The sequence below is a fragment of the Lepidochelys kempii genome, chromosome 8, assembly GCF_965140285.1.
Source record: "Lepidochelys kempii isolate rLepKem1 chromosome 8, rLepKem1.hap1, whole genome shotgun sequence".
Classification (NCBI taxonomy): Eukaryota; Metazoa; Chordata; order Testudines; family Cheloniidae; genus Lepidochelys; species Lepidochelys kempii.
Genome location: NC_136387.1, coordinates 35,296,602 through 35,315,573, shown reverse-complemented (window position 1 = coordinate 35,315,573; position 18,972 = coordinate 35,296,602). Strand labels below are relative to the sequence as shown.

The following is an 18,972-nucleotide window of genomic DNA, read 5'->3' as shown; positions in this document are numbered from 1 at the left end:
GGGTGGCGGAGACTGCGGGAACTGTGGGATAGCTACCCACAGTGCAACGCTCCGGAAGTCGAAGGTTGCCTCAGTACTGTGGACACACTCCGCCAACTACATGCACTTAGAGCATTTGTGTGGGGACACGCACAATCCACTGTATAAAAACGCTTTCTACAAAACCGACTTCTATAAACTTGACCTAATTTCGTAGTGTAGACAAGGCCTATGACACTATCCTCTCACAAGCAGCCACATGTCCAGGTTCAAGCTGTCCAGTCCTGTTTTTGCCCTGTCCAGCACTGATATAAAACTGGATGCGATTGTTTCCAGTATCATGCACAGGGGACGCCATTTTGCAGAGCACACTGCTCTGCCCCCGTCAGCAAGCCACATGCTAGGTCACGCAGGTGGGAGCAGGGCATTCTGCAAAATGGTGTCCTCCTTGCAGCATGACCTCACATGCACTGTGCGTGAGAGGTCACACTGGTGAGGGGGGATCACGCAGGTGGCAACAGGGACAGACAAGGGGATGTCCTGTATTCTGTGGAGGCACCAGTGGCCACCCTACCCTCTCATCATGTAGATCCTTCAAGATCCACTTTTGCCATGAAGACTGCAAGAGGAAAAGAGTTTGTGCACCTCCCCACCCCAAAAGCAAATGGATCTACCAATATGTGCCAGCCACTGCCCTTGTCACCTGTGACGCCTTCCCCCCGCCCTCCTCCTGTTGTACTTGTGTTTCAGGATGTCAGCCATTCAAAGGACCGTGAGGCCCCCTAGGCCTTGTGTGCTTTGCGGGCGTACACAGTGACAATAACAGCACTGCTACCACACCGGAGCTCACTTCGGCTCCTGAGAGCTGCCGGGCAGAGCCTCCTCTGAGCCAAGCTGTACGAGACTAAACCTGTACTAAAGCCCAGTGCCAGCGGAGGGGATGCTCCGAACAACCAGCCGCAGCCAGCCCCGAGGAGCTGCCCTGGAGGGCGCAGGCCCACGTCAGGTCTCCCACCATGGCGGGGCCAGCCGCGGGGCTGAGGCCTTCGCCGAGCGGCGGGGAGGGACAGGCGCTGGGCAGCACCAGGCGGGCTGTTGCCCTGCTGCCACAGACCTGGTGGCTGGCTGGGGGGTTGATTTTACAGAGTCTCCATGACGTTACTGACTGTTCCCGTGACGCCACCGCCTATTTCGATGACGTCGCCACTCGCTCACGGCGAGGGCAGGGGACTCGCACCCCACGCGCCTAACGCCCTCCCTGCCCCCAGCCGCGCGGAGCCTCTGGGTAATGTAATCCAGCGGCAGGACTACAATACCCAGGGGGCCCCGCGCCACGCCCCCTCTGCCTGCGCCGCAGTAACGCCGGGTCCCGCTCTTGTCCCAGCCCCCTCCTCCCCCCGAACAACATGGCGGGGCTGGGCAGCGGGGAGCGCTGGGCCGAAGGTAGCGAGCGCCGCGGCACTTGGCAGCGGCTGAGGGAGCCCGGGGGGCTGGGCGGGGAGGGAGTGGGGAGGGGCACTGTGGGGGCTGGGCAGGGAGGGGGGTTGAGCGGGGAGGGGCACTGTGGGGGCTGGGCAGGGAGGGGAGGGTGCTGGCAGGGAGAGGAGTGGGGAGGGGGTGCTGGGGGCTGGGGAGGGAGTGGGGATGAGGTTATTATGGGGGTTGAGGAAGGGCCTAGGGCCTGAAGCTGCATTGCATTTTTCTCTGCATTCCGTTTTGTGCAATCTAGCCCTGAAGCTGTAGTTTTCAGTCCATGCAGCATTTATATCGTTCTGCACTATTATTAATTTGCAATGTGTATTTGGTTCTTGCTTTATTGATATAACTGGTGAACTTTCTCCTTTGTTTTCTCTATTACTTGCTTTGTGTAATGTTTTTCTCAGATATAGCACACACACAGAAAAGACCCCCATTAAGGATAATCCATGGATAATGCTGTGATGAAAGATGAATTTTTTCTTTCATGGATTTTTGTATGTGAAAAGATGTTTCCATTAGACTGAATATTGGGATTATTTATGCAGGATATTATCACAACACTAAGTTAACCATAAATTACTTTATTAAATACGAAGGCTGACTGATAGTTATACAGTTGCTCTAAACATGCCTAAATAATAGGCAATGTACTACTCCCAAACAATAACAAAATATTTATAAGCATTTGCTCAAGATATAGTTACAAATGGGCTAAACCCAGGGATGCTTAGACCAATACTGGGCCACTCCAACGTGGTCAGGCAGGTATTAACAATGAACCCTTTAAGAGCTTACTTTTTTTTATACCCTTTAACAAACCAGTGATGTCCTTGCCAATTGCTGACTTCAGTGAAAAACTGATTTGAGGCAGTTCTCCCTTGTTTGCAGTCTTAATCCAGATAAAGTTTCCAACCTTCTTTCTTCCAAAGGCCTTTCCTCCATGTCTCTCTCTTTCCTCCTTGCTGACTAACAGTTTTTCCTTTGCATATGAATTCAGATAGGCCCCAATTTTTGAGAACATTGATAAGTGGGGTGGGAAGGTCAGTGTTGGTTATTTTTAAGACAGTCTCTTTGTCTTATCATCTGCAGTCACCATTATTGGTCAGAGGCCTTTTTAGGAACTTTCCCTTATTTCATTCTTTGAACAAGGTATCCTCCCTCCTTCATTCCTTCTGGCCTTATAGCTTGTTACTTTTAAGATCTTTCTTTTACTTGCTAGTTAGGGCCTTCCTTTGCAACACATTTCTTTAACCAAATTTATGCTAACTTTAATTCTCTAATTTTATATTTATTGTGCAGTGAAACATGCAATGATATGTCATTGCATTTTTGGTAATACATTCATAATGGGGACATGTTGCTTTGCAGCCTTAATTGATGCACTCAGAAGGAATGCATGCCCAACAGAGGAAAACAGTGAGAGTTCTGACTTCTGTGCTTGCAGCGACTGTATGAAAGGGAAGAAGGAGAAGTGTGACAATGAGAGGGGTCAACCGGGCTCTGGAGAAGCTAGTATGACTTACACAGAGGAGCAGTTGTATGGGGTACAAAGGTAAACTATTTTCAGTAGACTCTACATTAAATTGTATTGGCAGAGGGAAAAGTCTCACATATGTGATCTTTTAGTAACCAGATGTCAACTGCAAAGCTGCTGTAGTCCTGAGCAGCTAATGTGCACTTGTGGTTTGATTGAATGGCTTTTATGGGAGTTGTGAGTGTTCTGCACGTTTTGAAAATTGGGTCCTTTTATTATAAGTATCTCTGAGTGGTGAAATCTACAGTATCAACTATATTCTGAACCTAACTTAAACTTCCTTGAGGTGTTATGGGTTTAAGTCACAGTTAACGAACAGTTATGTCTATTATGAATATCTGTATTTAGTATCTAGTCAATTTAAACTATGGAGCCATCATAATCATAGGAGTAATATGCATAATAGTAGGTAATTAACAAAAGTTGCTATATATGAACAGAATATTAGTCACTATGCCTTCCTAAATTTAACTGTGAATGTTTACTAAAAATACTGCAACCAATTTATCCATATTGTAATCTAAAGAATTTGCAAAAGATCATTTTAAAGCAGCTGTTTTTTTTAAAGTTAGAGGAGCACAAACATTTCCTTTTTAGATTACTAGGTTTTAAACTTTAAAAGGTAGAACCATTTTTAATTATTTTTTTGTGGGGAGGAGACCTAGTTCTAGGTAAGACTTGAAATTCTAAGTTTCAGCCCAAGCTTACTTTTCCAGCTGAAACAGCCTCCATGAAAAGAAGGATTTGACGAAAATAAGCATAACTATGTGTTTAAATTTAGGCCTTGTTCCTACAAGGACCTCTGCATGAGCAAGACCCCTGTTTCTGTTGACTTCAGTGGCTCTGTATGTAATGCTTCACATGAAAATGAGGCGTGGCTGAGGCAAAGGATAGTACAGTCAAGTACTATTCACCCTCCTGCATTGTCAGTGCATCTAAGTTTTAGCTCTTCTAGCCCTGAGTGCTTGAGTAGAGACTGAGGAAGGATGGTTCAGTGGTTAGATCGCTAGTTTGGGTTGTGGGAGACCTGGGTTCAGGTCCTGCTCTGCCACAAACGTGCTGTGTAACCCGGGGCCAAGTCACTTAGTCTCTCTGTGCCTCAGTTCCAAATCTGTAAAATGGAAATAATAATACTTCCTTACCTCACAGAAGTATTGTGAGCATAAGCACATTAAAGATTATGAGGTGCTCACGTACAACATGGATGAAGGCTATATAAGTATTGAGATAGGTAGACCAACATTGTGGTTTGCACAAATAGAGATAACAATGGGGAACCCACCAGGCTCCTTTTCACTTGTTGATCAATGTCAGGATTTTAAATGTAGTCTTCTCAGGTGAAAGTAATTTAAATAAGCTCTTCTACTGCAAATGATGCATATGCCTGGTTTGATATCCTACATGAAATGAACCTTGTGGTGTCCAGTTCCTGCTGGCCAGGTGTTCAGGTTCTGAAGTCATGTGCATCGTACAAATGGGCACACTAATGGCTTTCTTACCAGGGCAGGCAAGAGATGGATGAACGTGGAGACCAAATTACATACCAGCCCTTTAGATCGGCTCCTTTCAGTCGAGGGTTGAGCTGGATTGGTGGGGAAGCTTGTTTTACATCTGCCTGTGTTGTAACTGCTTTTTGACTAAACAGAGGACTTCAGTTTCTAGGATGTACAACCTGGCACCTTTCTTCAGCACTTACATTTTCACTAAGTGAATTTTAAGTGATACACATGACCCCATTCCTAAGACAGTGCTCTGATTCCTCATGCATCTTATCAACATACGATCTCTCTCTGCTGCTACTTTTTCCTCACCTATGTTAAGTGCTGTCTATTTGGTTTCTTGTAAAATTTTCTCTCAACTGTATTGTAGGAGGAGGCATGCAGACTTAAAAAAACCAAACAATTTTGTCTCTCTTCAGAATAAAGAAGTGTAGCAATTATTATGAAATTTTGGGAGTTGAGAGAGATGCCAATGAGGAGAATTTGAAGAAAGCTTATCGAAAACTGGCCCTTAAATTTCACCCTGACAAAAACTGTGCTCCTGGAGCAACAGAAGCTTTTAAAGGTATGTGAGATGAAGTATGGTTTATTTTAAAAAGAATCTTCATGCAAGGCTTGTTTCAGACTATGGCAATGCACTCTGGTTGAAGACTTCATAGAAACTTATAATTAGAAGCTTATAATTTTCATAGGCGATGGTAGGTTGCATACAGTTTTCTTCATAAAATCCCACAGCTGCCTGACAAAGAGTTGCCTTTGTTAGGAGGAGTTTCAAAGTACAGACCTCTGTGAGAAGCAGGATGGTAGTAAAATGAAAAGGCATCCTAAATCCCTTTGAATTTTCACGGTGGTGTTTAAGCAGTATTGTTTGTAATGAATAGCCCTCATCCATTTGATCAACAGTTTCCCTGGTTGTCTAATCACCTGTTGTTCTGTGTGTTCTATGTACTAGATTGTGAGCAGATCCCTACCATAGTCACAGTACATTTTGGTCAATTTCATGGTCAGAGAGTTTAAAAAATGGTCAATTTCACATTTTAGATGTTTACATGTGAAATTTCATGGTATTGTAACTGTGGGGGTCCCAACCCAAAGGTACCCAGAGGTAGGTCTGATCTCTCCCCCCTCCTCCCCAATCAGCCTTGCAGGGAATGGACAAATCCTGTCCCTCCCCAGCCTGCTGGGGTCTTGCAGCTAGGAGCCCCATGGCTGGGGTGCTACCAGCAGCAGGGGGAGATGGGACCCACCTCCACAAGCCTCCTCTAGCTGCAGCAATCTCAGGGCTGTTGCCCAGTCCCAGAGCTTCTGGAAGCAGGGGGAGGCTTCTGATTTTTGTCTGATTTTTCCCTCCCTCCTTCCCTCTCTTCCCCCCGCCCCCAACCCCACGCAGCCATGGAGGGGATGGACAAGTCCTGTTCCTTCCCAGCCTTGTAGCTAGGAGCCCCCGAGCAGTGGTGCTCCCAGATCAGAATGGGGAGATCAGATTTCACGGGGAAGGGCTTATTGCACTGTCTATGACCTGTTTTTCACGGCCATGAAATTGGTAGGGCCCTAATTATGAGTTAAAAATCATGAAAACATTGAAAGTTTTTGAGTGTATTATTCTGATTCTCTGAATTTTATACTAAGATTATATTAACTGTATCAACAAACAGTATCTAAAGACTTAAATTAAATCTGTTATACCTTCTCTTTTTTATCTTCCAGCTATGGCCAGGACTATCTTAACACAGAGCTTGACAAAGCCTTGCTTTCAATTAGCTAGTGTTAAGAGAGAGAAGACATGAAGTTGCAAAGTTGTGTTTTTTTTTTTTTCATCTTTGGGTTGGTTTTCAGTGTCAATTTGCCTATGAAAAATATATTTCAAACAGCATTAAGGTGATACAAAAGTTCTAAATTTTAAAATCAAACTTCAATGTTCTTTAGTTGCATTATTATTTAGATACCTTGAACATTTGGAAAAACTATATGAACACAACTTTAGAAGAGAAAGTTGTTGCATACTTGAGTTTGTTGCAGCTATTTTACTCTCAAAAATTAATATCTGAAGATGTTGGTGTGTTCTGGGAGACATGGTGGCTGAAGGGTTTGGTAATAAAATCTGGGGTCTTTCATCTTTGGGGCACTAGGTTAGAGCTAGCTCAGGTGGCTAGTGATGAGGTCATTGCCAGCTGACTAGCTGTATGGTGGCCAGTGTGAAACAATTCTCCTATTTCAGGTCCTGGTAGACACCTAAGTGTATCAGTTTGTACCTGTATTTTCAGTCTCAGCGAAGTGGCTACAGATTGAATAGGCATGACCATGGACACCAAACTGGTCTATCGGTGGCTCTTTCAGGTCAGAATTGAGACAAGTGTAGAGGAGAGGGGAAACTGCCAGGGATGTATTTATTCTATGAAGAGAGGTTTTCATTCTCCAAGGCTATCTCAGTGCAAAACATAATACGGTTAGTGGATTGCCTTTGGCATTAAAAAGCATATTGGATCATTTTGAAAGCTACCACTTATTAATATAAAGGCAATTATTGTAAATTCCTTGATCCTTATTTGAGAATTCATTCCCCAAATGTTGTGATCGAGCCCTATTCTTGATAGTCTCTCAGGTGACTGGTGGAACTCCCTTAGCTCAAAACTACTGTGCCTTTGAATGGTGTTGCCAGCAAGTGGGCATTTGTAAGATAATGGCCATCCCCCACCCTCAGTTCCTTTCTTTCCACTGGTGCATGAGATCACTCTAACATTGCTGCCATTCTCACCTAGCTCTCTGTGGTATGCTGTACACGCAATTGCACTTGTTTAACTAAGGCCTTGTCTTCACTAGGGAAAAAGATATATTTTTAACCCATGCTAAGCTAACCTGTGTTACAAGTCTAGTGAAGACAAGGCAGTTGTAACCTTTCAGCTGATTGAGGTAAATCCTAGGAGAAGCATAGTGTTTATCTTGTCCAACTCGTAGGAATGTAACTCAAGTTAACTTAATACAAAGTTAAAAGTATACATCCTACAGGAAGGATGCAATGTCATGTAATTAACCATATGGTGTGTGGACACACACTCTAATACCTACCATGTCACTAACTGGTTTCAGACTTGGTAAAAAGTTGTATTGTCACTCAGCCCTTTAACAGATTTCCAGAATGGTCTCTTCTCCAGTTTTCGGAGTATTTTCGACCTTTCCATATGCTATAGGAAATGTTTTAACTTCCTGCTTCTATCCACAATGAGTGAGCAGCTTTCATCAGTGCTAATACCAGTATCCACAAGAATAACTGAAAGGAGCACTCACTTTGCTTTAAGAATGACATCTCCAATGGACATAGTCTCTCTGTCCAGATGGTTTTGTGTTATACTTTGTCCAACAGAAAATGTGTCTCTATCAACTTGTTGCTACTCATCTTCTAAAATTCAGCTTATGAAAGGCATGACTTGAAAAGATTGGATGACATAAATGTGTAATTTTGCTCTCTCTTATTCTGTAGCAATAGGCACTGCTTTTGCCGTTCTGAGCAACCCTGAAAAACGATCACGATATGATCAATTTGGGGATGAGCAAGAGACTTTCAGCACTCCCCGGGCTAGGAACTATGATTATTACAGGGAATTTGAAGCAGACATCACACCAGAAGAAATATTCAACATGTTTTTTGGCGGGCACTTCCCTACAGGTCAGTGTTCTGTCTATAGTGTTTTTGAAGTGTAAAGAGTTGGAAAGTTAGCTTTATTTGATACTGCTCACGAGCCTAAGGCCCTGTCTACACTACACAGCTAACTCAACATAGGCAGCTTACGTCAACCTCACTGTTGAGGTTTACGCACTGCAATGCTCCTCCCGCTGATTTAACTTTCTTGCTATGCTGACATAATAAAACCATCTCAACATTAGCTTCACAAATGTTATGCAGAGCACAGCAGGCTGCTATGACCATGGGAATATTTTCTTCTTTCGGGTTTAACCTGCCAAAAAAGCAGTGTCAACGACCCTTTAATCAGCAAAATGCACATTCAACAGTCATTCTGCACCTGCTGAACCTGTTCTTGAAGTGCTTCTTGCTGCAGTCAAGGTTTCTGGTGTATGGCTTCATAAGTCATGGGAGCAAGGGGTTGGCTGGGTCCTAAGGATCACTATTGGCATTTCCACATCCGCAGTTAGACTCCTCAGGTGTGGAAAGAAAGTCCTTGCTTGCAGTCCTGAAGACATGTGTGTCATGCACCTTCCTGGACCACCATGCACTGATGTCGGTGAAATGATCCACCACATCATGCAATACCACAGAAAAATAGCTCTTTCTGTTGATGTACTCCGTTGCAAGGTGGTCTGAGGCCAAAATGGGAATATACGTGCCATCTATCACACCCTGCAATTAGGGAATCCGTTGTCACAAAGCCATCCACTATTTCCCGCACATTGCCAAGAGTCACAGCCCTTTGTAGCGGGAGGAGATTAATGGTCCTGCACGCTTGTATCACTACAACCCACATGGTAGACCTCTGTTTCACAACTGATCGGTAGCACTCTGGAGTTGCCAGCTTCCATACAGCGATCACCACTTGCTTCTCCCACGTTACGGCAGCTCTCATTTTGGTATCCTTGTGCCAGAGGGTAGGGGCGAGCTCCGCACACGGTTCCAGGAAAGTGATTTTGCACATCTGAGAGTTCTGCAGCCACTGCTCATCATCCCATACCTGCATAACGATGCAATCCCACCACTCAGTGCTTATTTCCTATGCCCAGAACCAACAGTCCACTGTGTGCAGCTGCTCTATGAATGCCAGCATCAGCCTGGAATTGTTTCTTTCCATGGCACACGGGGGCAGACACCACGGTGTCATCGGTTTCGTAGCTCATAAAATACTGCAGGATCAGCCACATTGTGTTCATAATGCTCATTACAATACAAGAGAACAGTCCAGGATCCTTGCTTTCAGACAGAGATGATGGGCAGGAAGTTTACAGGGGCTGTTGAAAAGTGGTGCAAAATGTAGTAGGAAGCCCATAGAATGATTGGACAGAGAACTGCATCATGGACCACTGAGTGACGGCTGGTGGTGAGTTGCACAGTGGGATAACTACCCACAATACACTGTTCTCTCTGATGCAATAGCACTAACTGTGGACACTTTCTGCTGTCACAAGGAGCATTATGTGGATGTGCAAAAGTGGTTTAATTACAGCGGTGGATGATCGTCAGCTTAACTTTGTAGTGTAGACATAGCCTAACTGTACTTTTCAGAATAGTAAAACCTGATAACTAAAGTGACAGTTGCTGTTACTTTTCTCACTTCTTCCTTTTTACGTCTAGCAAAACTCCTGAGATACACAATTTTAAATTGAGTTTGTTGACTTCAGATTTTCAGAATGTGAAAACCTACCCTAACCTTGCTTTCTTCACATGTGCTACTTCAACAGCATTCCCACATGGTTCAGTGAACCACTCATGCTGTTGCTGCTCTGGTGTGGCCAGCCAGCACACTACCAACCCCTGCCTGTGTTGTCTTGCCTCTCCTGAAAGTTCCTAACCAGTGCTGAGCTCCAGGGGTGAGAACCACTAATGCAGGAAGGGCTGAGGCAGGTTGAATTCCTTGTGGGCCACATTTTTAACTCCAGCTCTAGTTGGTAAAACTGCTTCTTCTCTCTCCCTGTTGCCTGAAGCCAGAAATCGTTTGGAGGTGGGGAGGCGGTATTTATCTCCAGGGATCAGGAGTGTGCTTGCCAACCACATTAACTATAGTGCTACTGTCATAGACAGCTCACTGAAGCCTTGTAGACACTGGCAAGTTTCTGCACAGTAAAGCAGCTTTCTGCAGTGTAACTCCCGAGGTGCACATGCTGCCAAGCCACTTGGTGCGCAGAAACTGTGCCATTTCAGCGCTGTAAAAAGACCACCCCGACGAGAGGCGTACCGCTTTCCGCATCAGGGTTACAGTGCCGCTGTGCCAGTGTAGACACCCTGGTCGATTACACTGCTGCGATTGGCCTCCAGGAGGTGTCCCACAACGCGTGTTCTCACCTCTCTGGTCATCAGTTTGAACTGTACGGCCCTGCCCTCAGGTGACCAACCATGAGCCCTGCCCCTTAAATTCCTTGGGAATTTTGAAGGTTCCCTTCCTGTTTGCTCGGTGACTCATACAGTGGTCTCAGCGCGTCTTTCCAGGTGACCATACCTGCTCCACGCACCAGGCTATCCCCTGCTTAGAGCAGTGCTGAGCTGCTGGACCTCATGAGCATTTGGGGAGAGTAGGCTGTCCAGTCCCAACTGCGCTGCAGCCATAGGAATTATGATATCTACGGTCAGATTTCATGACAGAAAGGGGCCATGAGCGGAACACACTGCGGTGCAGGGTCAAAGTGAAGGAGCTGCGGAGTACCTACCATAAGCCGTGGGAGACAAACCACTGCTCTAGTGCTGCCCGTTCTGCAAAGAGCTGGACGCGATACTCGGTGGTGACCCCCATCTCCATTGCAAAGGCCACTGTAGATACTTCGGTGGCTCGCATGCCAGTCAAAAGTGGACTGAGCCAGGAGGAGGAAATCTTGGACAAGGATGTATTGCGGGGAGACCGAGAGGCAGAGGACAACTCAGAAGTCAGAGATGCATGCAGCCAGGAGCTCTTCTCTACTCTGGAGTAAGCTAACCATTCACAGCTGTCAAAACTTGGCGAAGCGCAAACAGGAGAGGAGGCCCCTGGTAAGTGGCTTTGATTTTGGAAATTGCTGAAGCGAGTTGTTGGGGGCAGGAGGGTTGCAGAAAGCAGGCATGTGTCTATGATGCACATACCACCACAGGCCTTGTCTAAGTGATGGAACAGTGTTGATTGACTCCCTCACTTCACAGGAATCTGCCTCAGAGTTCTTCAGGAAACTCTCATGGAGATACTGGACAATCCGCTGCCACAGGTTCCTTGACCGAGCTGCTTTGTTTCTTGCCCCATTAAGGGTAACTTTCCCACCCCAATCTGCCGTCACTGTGGGACCACATAAGGGCCAAGGCCGGAAGCCGCAGTCTTGGTGAAGATCCTCCCTTGAATCCCTGCTCACCCTAAGCAGTGAGATATCTTCCATAATGAACACAGCCTGTGGAAAATGTGGGGACAGTAATGATTGTAAAGCCCCTGCTACAATGCTGGCTCTCCCCGAGAGCCACATGCCCAGTCTACAGTATGGTCCTGGAACACTGATTTTCCCTGCCCCTGAGGTTACTCACCATTTTGGGGGTCTTGTGTCTCAAGTGTGCTTGCCTGGCGTCAGCCAGTTAGTGACAGGTACGTGAATAGTGGTTATTTTAAATGACTGAATCAGTGGTCTGTGTGTTGCAAACAATAAATGTTTCTGTAAAATGTTGCATTTTGGCTTCACAGAGATGACCTTGGGAGCTCAGCCTCCCTCTTTGTTATTGCCAGCTGAACGGCTGCGCAGAATTAGAAAGTGGCCACGAAGAACTAAAGAGGATTTTCTGTGATGTCATGACACATTCCATGGCCGAAAAACAAGAATTGAAGGAGTGGCGGGACAGCAAGAAGAGGGACCGAAAGGAGAACGCGACGCGCCAGAACAAAGCCACGGAGCGGCTCTTAAAGGTTATGGAATGCCAAGCGGACATGCTCCAGGTGCTACTAGCACTGTAAGTCGAGCAGCTCTGCACCCACCCTCCCCTGCAACCACTGTTGCAAAACTCTTTCCCATGCACCCCCAGACGCTGCCAACACAGTTTTATGAACCTCCTGGCTCCAGTCTGTACCCTCTGCAGTCCACTCTTGCCCTGTCACAGTCCAGCCCTGCAGACGCCCAGTACCCATTGCAGACAACACCCGTCCCTCTGCAGTTTAGCCCTGCTGAACTACAGTACCCACTGCACTATACTCCAAAAGACAAGGTTGTATATGACACCTGGACATACACAAATCTTTAACCATCCACAGACCCCACCTTTTCCTGGGACCCTCCCTTCCCCCACTCTCTACAGCTGATGTGGTTTTTTTTGCTTGTCTCTCCCTTCCCGTTGTTGCTTTTTAATAAAATAATTGTTTTGGTTTGAAAGCAATCTTTATTCCATTAACTGAAAGCAAACCAAGCCCTGCGAAGCAACAGGCAATTTTCTTAAACCTTCACAGTGCATCATCTGCACCAGTCACAATGACCTCCTAGCCTCACAAGCACTGCACTCCCGAGCGTAGCAACAAATATTAGTGGCTTTCAGCTTCAAATTGCTGCCTCAAGACATTCCTGATCCTTATGGTCCCACGCTGCCCGCCCCTCCAGTAACCCTGTCTCTGGCTGTTCAAATTCAGCCTCCAGGCACTGAGCCTCAGCAATCTAGCCCTGAGTGAAGCTTTCACCTTTCCCTTCACAAATATGGAGTGTACAGCACGCGGCTAAAAGCATAGGAATATTGTCATCGGCCAGGTCCAGCCTCCCATATAGGCGGTGCCAGAGGGCCTTTAAATGGCCAAAAGCACACCCAACAGTGATTCTGTACTTGCTCAGTCTTTTGTTGAACCCCTCCTTGCTGCTGTCAAGGTTCTCCATGTATGGCTTCATAAGCCACGGCATTAGGGCTAGGCAGGGTCTCCCAGGATCACAATGGGCATTTCGATTTCCCTTAAGGTGATCTTTCTGTACGAGAAGAAAGTCCCTGCTTGCAGCTTCCTGAACAGGCCAGTGTTCCAAAAGATGTGTGAGTCATGAACCTTTCCAGATCAGCCTGTGTTAATGTCCGTGAAATGCCACGAGCAGCTGGAGAACCATAGAGAAATACGCCTTCCGATTAATGTACTTGGTGGCTAGGTGGTCTGGTGCCAGAATTGGAATATACATGCCATCTATCGCTCCTCCGCAGTTAGGGAAGCCCATTTGTGCAAAGCCATCCACAATGTCACGCACGTTGTCCAGAGTCACGGTCTTTCGTAGCACGATGTGGTTAATGTCCCTGCACACTTCTGTCAACGCAAGTCCAACAGTCAACTTTTCCACTCCAAACTCGTTAGCGACCAATTGGTAGCAGTCTGGAGTACCCAGCTTTCCACAGTGCAATTGCCACCCGCTTCTCCAACGGCAAAGCAGCTCTCATTCTCGTGTCCTTGTGCCACAGGGATGGGGCGAGCTCATCACACAGTCCCATGAATGTGGCTTTCCTCATCCAAAATTTCTGCAGCCACTGCTCATCATCCCAGGCGTGCATGACAGTGTGATCCCACCACTCAGTGCTTGTTTCCCGAGCCCAAAACCAGCGTTCTACTGTGATCAACACCTCTGTGAATGCCACAAGCAATCTCATGTTATAGATAGTATGCATGGCGAGGTCAATGTTGAACTCCTCTTGCCTTTGTAGTTTAAGGAATAACTCCACTGCTACTCATGTCTTTATTAGTGAGAGCAAGCAGCATATTGGACAACAGTATGGGATCCATTCCTGCAGAGCGTGCAGTACACAAACCACTGAAAGATGGCACCAAATGTGGACAGAAGCACAGGGATTGCTGGGATGCGAAGTAATGCATCACAGGTCATTTGGACAGGACCCAGGATGACCCGTGACCCCCTCCACCTTCCCACAACTCCTACCGGCAGAAGAGGAAGAGATGCTCTGTGGGATAGCTACCCAGAATGCACCTCTCCAAATACCAATGCAAATGCTGCAAGTGTGAACACACTATTGCACAGGCAACTGACAGTGTGAACACATAACAGTGGTTTCCCTTCAGCACTCTCTGAGCAGCGATGTAACTGCCGGCGCTGTAACTCTGCCAGTGTAGACATACCCTGAGTAAATGCAGATGTGCCACGACAGTTGCTGTGAGCGCTCCAGGTACAATAGAGTATTGCATCGATCCATAACCACAGATGCATATGAAAGGAAAAGCTCCATACATTTGGCTTGTATACTGCAGAAATAAAGAACAAAAGGTCATAGGTCTACCTTCAGATTCACTGGAAGGCATCACCACATGTCTTCTACATACCTGGGCATAGGATACAACTGCACTTTGATCTTGGGGAGGGGCTAGCTACCCAAGTAAATACCTATGGTCTTGGACATGATCACACTCAGGGCAGCTAGCCCCTTGCGCCACCGCAGCTACGCTTCTGTTTTTAGCACACTAGCTTGATCAGAGCTGGTGCGGGTGTGTCTCAAGCTAGAATTTATACCTCCTGTTCAACATGTGGACATACCCGTAGATTCAAGACTTGTAGCAGTGCTGTGTGCGTATCTGAATCCAAATCTTTTTGGCTCCTGCATTTTTAAAATAACTAAAAACTGAGATTTCCAAATGATTAGTGGAATACACATGCAGACTTGGGTAGAAAATAATACATTTTAAAGATGCACTGGTATTTTCCCTGCTAAGATTGGAGTTCAGCGATCTCTTGATGACACAGTATTTAGCACCTGTGTTGTGTTTTTCACCTTCAAAGTGTCATACAAACATCACAGTAATCACTAACACTTAAAGCAGAGGAGGGATCTATGTTACTTATACTGATTATAATTATGGTGATTTAATATAGCCTCATTCATCTAAAAGAATCCTAAAGTACTCAACAAACATTACCAGCAAATTTACAAAGTCTGGGCCAAACCCAGTATTGGCACAATTCCCATTGATTTTGCTGAAAGTTGCACCTGCTTACACCAATCACTTTATCCACTACTGAAAAACAACCACTTCTGGCATGTGGCAGCTATTCAACAGCACCCAGCAACAGTATACAGCAGTTTAGAACAAGAAATGAAACAGCATTTGAAACTGCAGGAGGAATTTAGATGTCAGTGATACCAACTATAACAGGTGAAACAGAGTACCGAGTTAAGCTCTTGACAGATAACAAAGGCCTTGTCTGCACTACAGAGTTTTGTCGACAAAAGTCAGCTTTCATCAACAAAACAGTGGAGGTGTACACACTAGAATGATCCTTCTGCCAACAAAACTCTCCTGCTTTGACGACAAAATAAAACCACCTCAGTGAGAGGCATAGAGCTTTTTGCAGCAAAGTTATATCGACAGTGTGTAGACACTGTGCTTGGTTATGTCGCTATAAATGGCCTCCAGGAGGTGTCCGACAACGCCCGTCCTGACCACTCTGGTCAGCAGTTCAAACTCTGCTGCCTGAACTCAGGTACACAAGCACCTGTCTCTCCCTCTTTAAATGCCCAGGAATTTTTGAAACTCCACTTCCTGTTTGCTCGGCCTGGACAGCTCACATCACCTCTTTCCAGCAGACCACGCAGCAAATGCTCTCCCGCTTGGAGCACACTTGAGTTGTTGCATCTGCTGGCTCTGTGGGGAGAGGACGCTGTGCAGTTCCAGCTCTGCTCCAGCCGTAGGAACTTGGATACCTACAGTCAGATTTCTCATGGCATGTTGGATAAGGGCTACAAATGCGATACCCATCAGTGCTGTGGGAAGATAAAGGAGGCATACCAGAAGGCAAGGGTGTCAAGCCGTCGCTCTGGTCCTGCACTGGAGACCTGCCGCTTCTATAAGGAGCTGGACTCCATACTTGGCAGCAACCTTGCCTCCACCCCAAGAGCCCTGTGGATACTTCAGTGGGGCTAGAGACAGCAGACTCAACCCCGAGGACAGAGTCATGGACGAGGAGGTCAAGTTGGAGAATAATGTGGAGCACACGGCAGGGTCATCCAGTGGTGCAGCAAGTCAGGACCTCTCTTCCACTCCAGAGAGGTCTAGCCAGTCCCAGCAGTCCGTCTCTGGTGCACACGATGCAGGAGAGGAGAGCTCTGGTGAGTGATCTTCTTGAGTTGTTGCTGCTTGGTTATATGAGGTAGAGCTGTCCTTTGCTTTGTATATTCTAGAAGTGGGTGAAGGGATAGCAATGTACTAGGCTAGTTGTGTTTGTGTGTGCTTCACATTCCCCAGTGCAGCTAAGCAGTGTGGTGGAACACTGTGTTAATACACACCGAAACATCACGAGAAGCCTCCAGAGAACTCTCTAGGAAACTTTCCTAGAGGTCCCTTCAATCCTCTGCTGAAGGTTCCTTGGCAGAGGTGCTTTATTCCTTCCCCCATTGTAGGAAACTTTCTTGCGCCAATCAGCAATCACTGTGCAGGGACCAAAGCAGCACACAGGTGAGCAGCATATGGACCCGGTCTGAAGCCACATGCATCCAGCAGATGCATTGTTGCTTAACTTCAGGAGTGAGATAACCGCTTCAGTGACCCCCACCTGTGGAAAATGGTGGCAGAATTTACAATGTTGTCCCTAGTTGCCTGCAATGATCCCCTTAAAAAAACACTTCCTAGATCTTTTGCCCCATCTTGAACGTCCTCCCCCCCAGCCAAACTCACCATGGTTAGGGTATTAGTGGAACTGTGTGCTTGCCAAGGGACAGTGAGAAACTCATTCATATGTAATAAGAGGTGTATTTTACTACAATGATTCGATGCTGTGTGTGCATGCTTCTGTTTGTTGTGCTTCTATAGACTTGGCTGTCAGGGGAACCCCCTACACACTGGCGGAGCACCTCCGCCAGATAAGGACACAACCAAGGAGGAGCAAGGAGGACATATTTCAAGAGGTGTTCCAATACTCGGAGACTGAAAAACAAGAACGCAGGGTATGGAGCGAGTCTTTAAAGGAAAATTTTAAAATAGACAGACAGGAGCAAATTTTAATGGGCCATGAGCAGATGATAAAACTGATGGAGGAGCAAACAGAGATGCTGAAGTCCATAATCACGCTGCAGGCAGAATACATGCGTGTTCGCCCTCCCTGCAGCTGATACAGAACTGTGTTCCATGTTCTCCCAAATGCCTTCCACAAGTTCCTTGCAACTTCCTGGCCTGTGTTCAATACCCTGTTTACTTCATCCCTTCGGACAGCTTCCAAAATTATAGCTGGACTTACACACCTATACTGCCCTTCGCTGTTATCTACTTAATTGGTATTTAATAAAAACATACTCTCTGAAAGATAACCAGTCTTTGTCTCCTATATGCGGTTGTTGCAGCTGGAATTAATACACAGTGCAGTTTGATCGTTTGCTGAGTACAAATCCTGGTCAGGAATCATCAACATTTTCATGCAAAGTGGCAAATAAATAAAGCATGGCAGAGTGCTGTGTATAGAAAAACACATTACTGGTGCTTATTATCAAAATGGTGTCTTGAATAGCCTCTCATTATGCCCCTCTAATTGCCCTGGTATCTGGCTGCTCAAAATCAGGTGATCCACCTTCACGCTCCACTCCAGGGGAAATTTTTCACCCTTAGTCTCACAAATATTATGGAGCGCACAGCAGGCTGCTATGACCATGGGAATATTTTCCTCATTTAAATCTAACCACTCATAAAGACAGTGCTAGTGTGCTTTTAGTCTGCCAAAGGCACATTAAGCAGTCATTCTGCAGCTGCTCAGCCTATTGTTGAAGCACTCCTTACTGCTGTCCAGGTTTCCCGTGTATGACTTCATGAGCCATCGGAGTAAGGGGTACACTGGGTCTCCCAGGATCACTATGGGCATTTAAACATCCCCCACTGGAATATTCTGGTCTTGAAAGAAAGGTTGGAGCTTTCTGTAAAGACAAGTGTTCCTGAAGATGTGTGCAGCATGCATCTTCCTGGACCACCCCACATTGACATCCGTGAAATGTCCACCATGATTCCATCGCAAGATGTTCCGGGACCAAAATTAGAATATGTGTGCCATCTGTCGCCCCACTGAAGTTAGGAAATCCCATTGCTGCAAAGCCATCCAGTATTTCACGCACATTGCCAAGAGTGTCAGTCCTTTGTAGCAGGATGTGATTAAGGACCCTGCACACTTGAATTAATGCAGCCCCAACGATGGACTTCCCAGTCACCAGATGCCACACAGCAATCCACACACGCTTCTCCACCAAGAGGACAGCTCTCATTTTGGTGTCCATGCGACGCAGGGCTGGGGTAAGCTCTGCACACAGTTCCAGGAGGGTGGCTTTCCGCATCTGAAGAAAGTCAAGGAAAGTGTGGGCCCCTTACTGAATGAGGGAGGCAACCTAGTGACAGAGGATGTGGTAAAAGCTAATGTACTCAATGCTTTTTTTGCCTCTGTCTTCACGAACAAGGTCAGCTCCCAGACTACTGCACTGGGCTGCACAACATGGGAAGGAGGCGATCAACCCTTTGTGGAGAAAGAAGTGGTTCGGGACTATTTAGAAAAGCTGGATGAGCACAAGTCATAGAATCATAGAATATCAAGGTTGGAAGGGACCCCAGAAGGTCATCTAGTCCAACCCCCTGCTCGAAGCAGGACCAATTCCCAGTTAAATCATCCCAGCCAGGGCTTTGTCAAGCCTGACCTTAAAAACCTCTAAGGAAGGAGATTCTACCACCTCCCTAGGTAACGCATTCCAGTGTTTCACCACCCTCTTAGTGAAAAAGTTTTTCCTAATATCCAATCTAAACCTCCCCCACTGCAACTTGAGACCATTACTCCTCGTTCTGTCATCTGCTACCATTGAGAACAGTCTAGAGCCATCCTCTTTGG

The 18,972-nt window shown here is 46.3% G+C and overlaps 1 protein-coding gene across 1 annotated transcript in view; it reads left to right on the top strand.

Moving 5' to 3' along the window:
- Positions 1–1,327: 1,327 nt before the first annotated feature.
- Positions 1,328–18,972, top strand: part of DNAJC18 (DnaJ heat shock protein family (Hsp40) member C18) — a 46,440-nt gene continuing 28,795 nt past the window's right edge. Inside the window, exons 1-4 of the mRNA XM_073356025.2 lie at positions 1,328–1,422; positions 2,827–3,010; positions 4,911–5,056; positions 7,970–8,155. Of these exons, the coding sequence (XP_073212126.1) occupies positions 1,386–1,422; positions 2,827–3,010; positions 4,911–5,056; positions 7,970–8,155 (553 nt within the window). The 5' untranslated portion in view covers positions 1,328–1,385. The remainder of the gene's footprint in view (positions 1,423–2,826; positions 3,011–4,910; positions 5,057–7,969; positions 8,156–18,972) is intronic.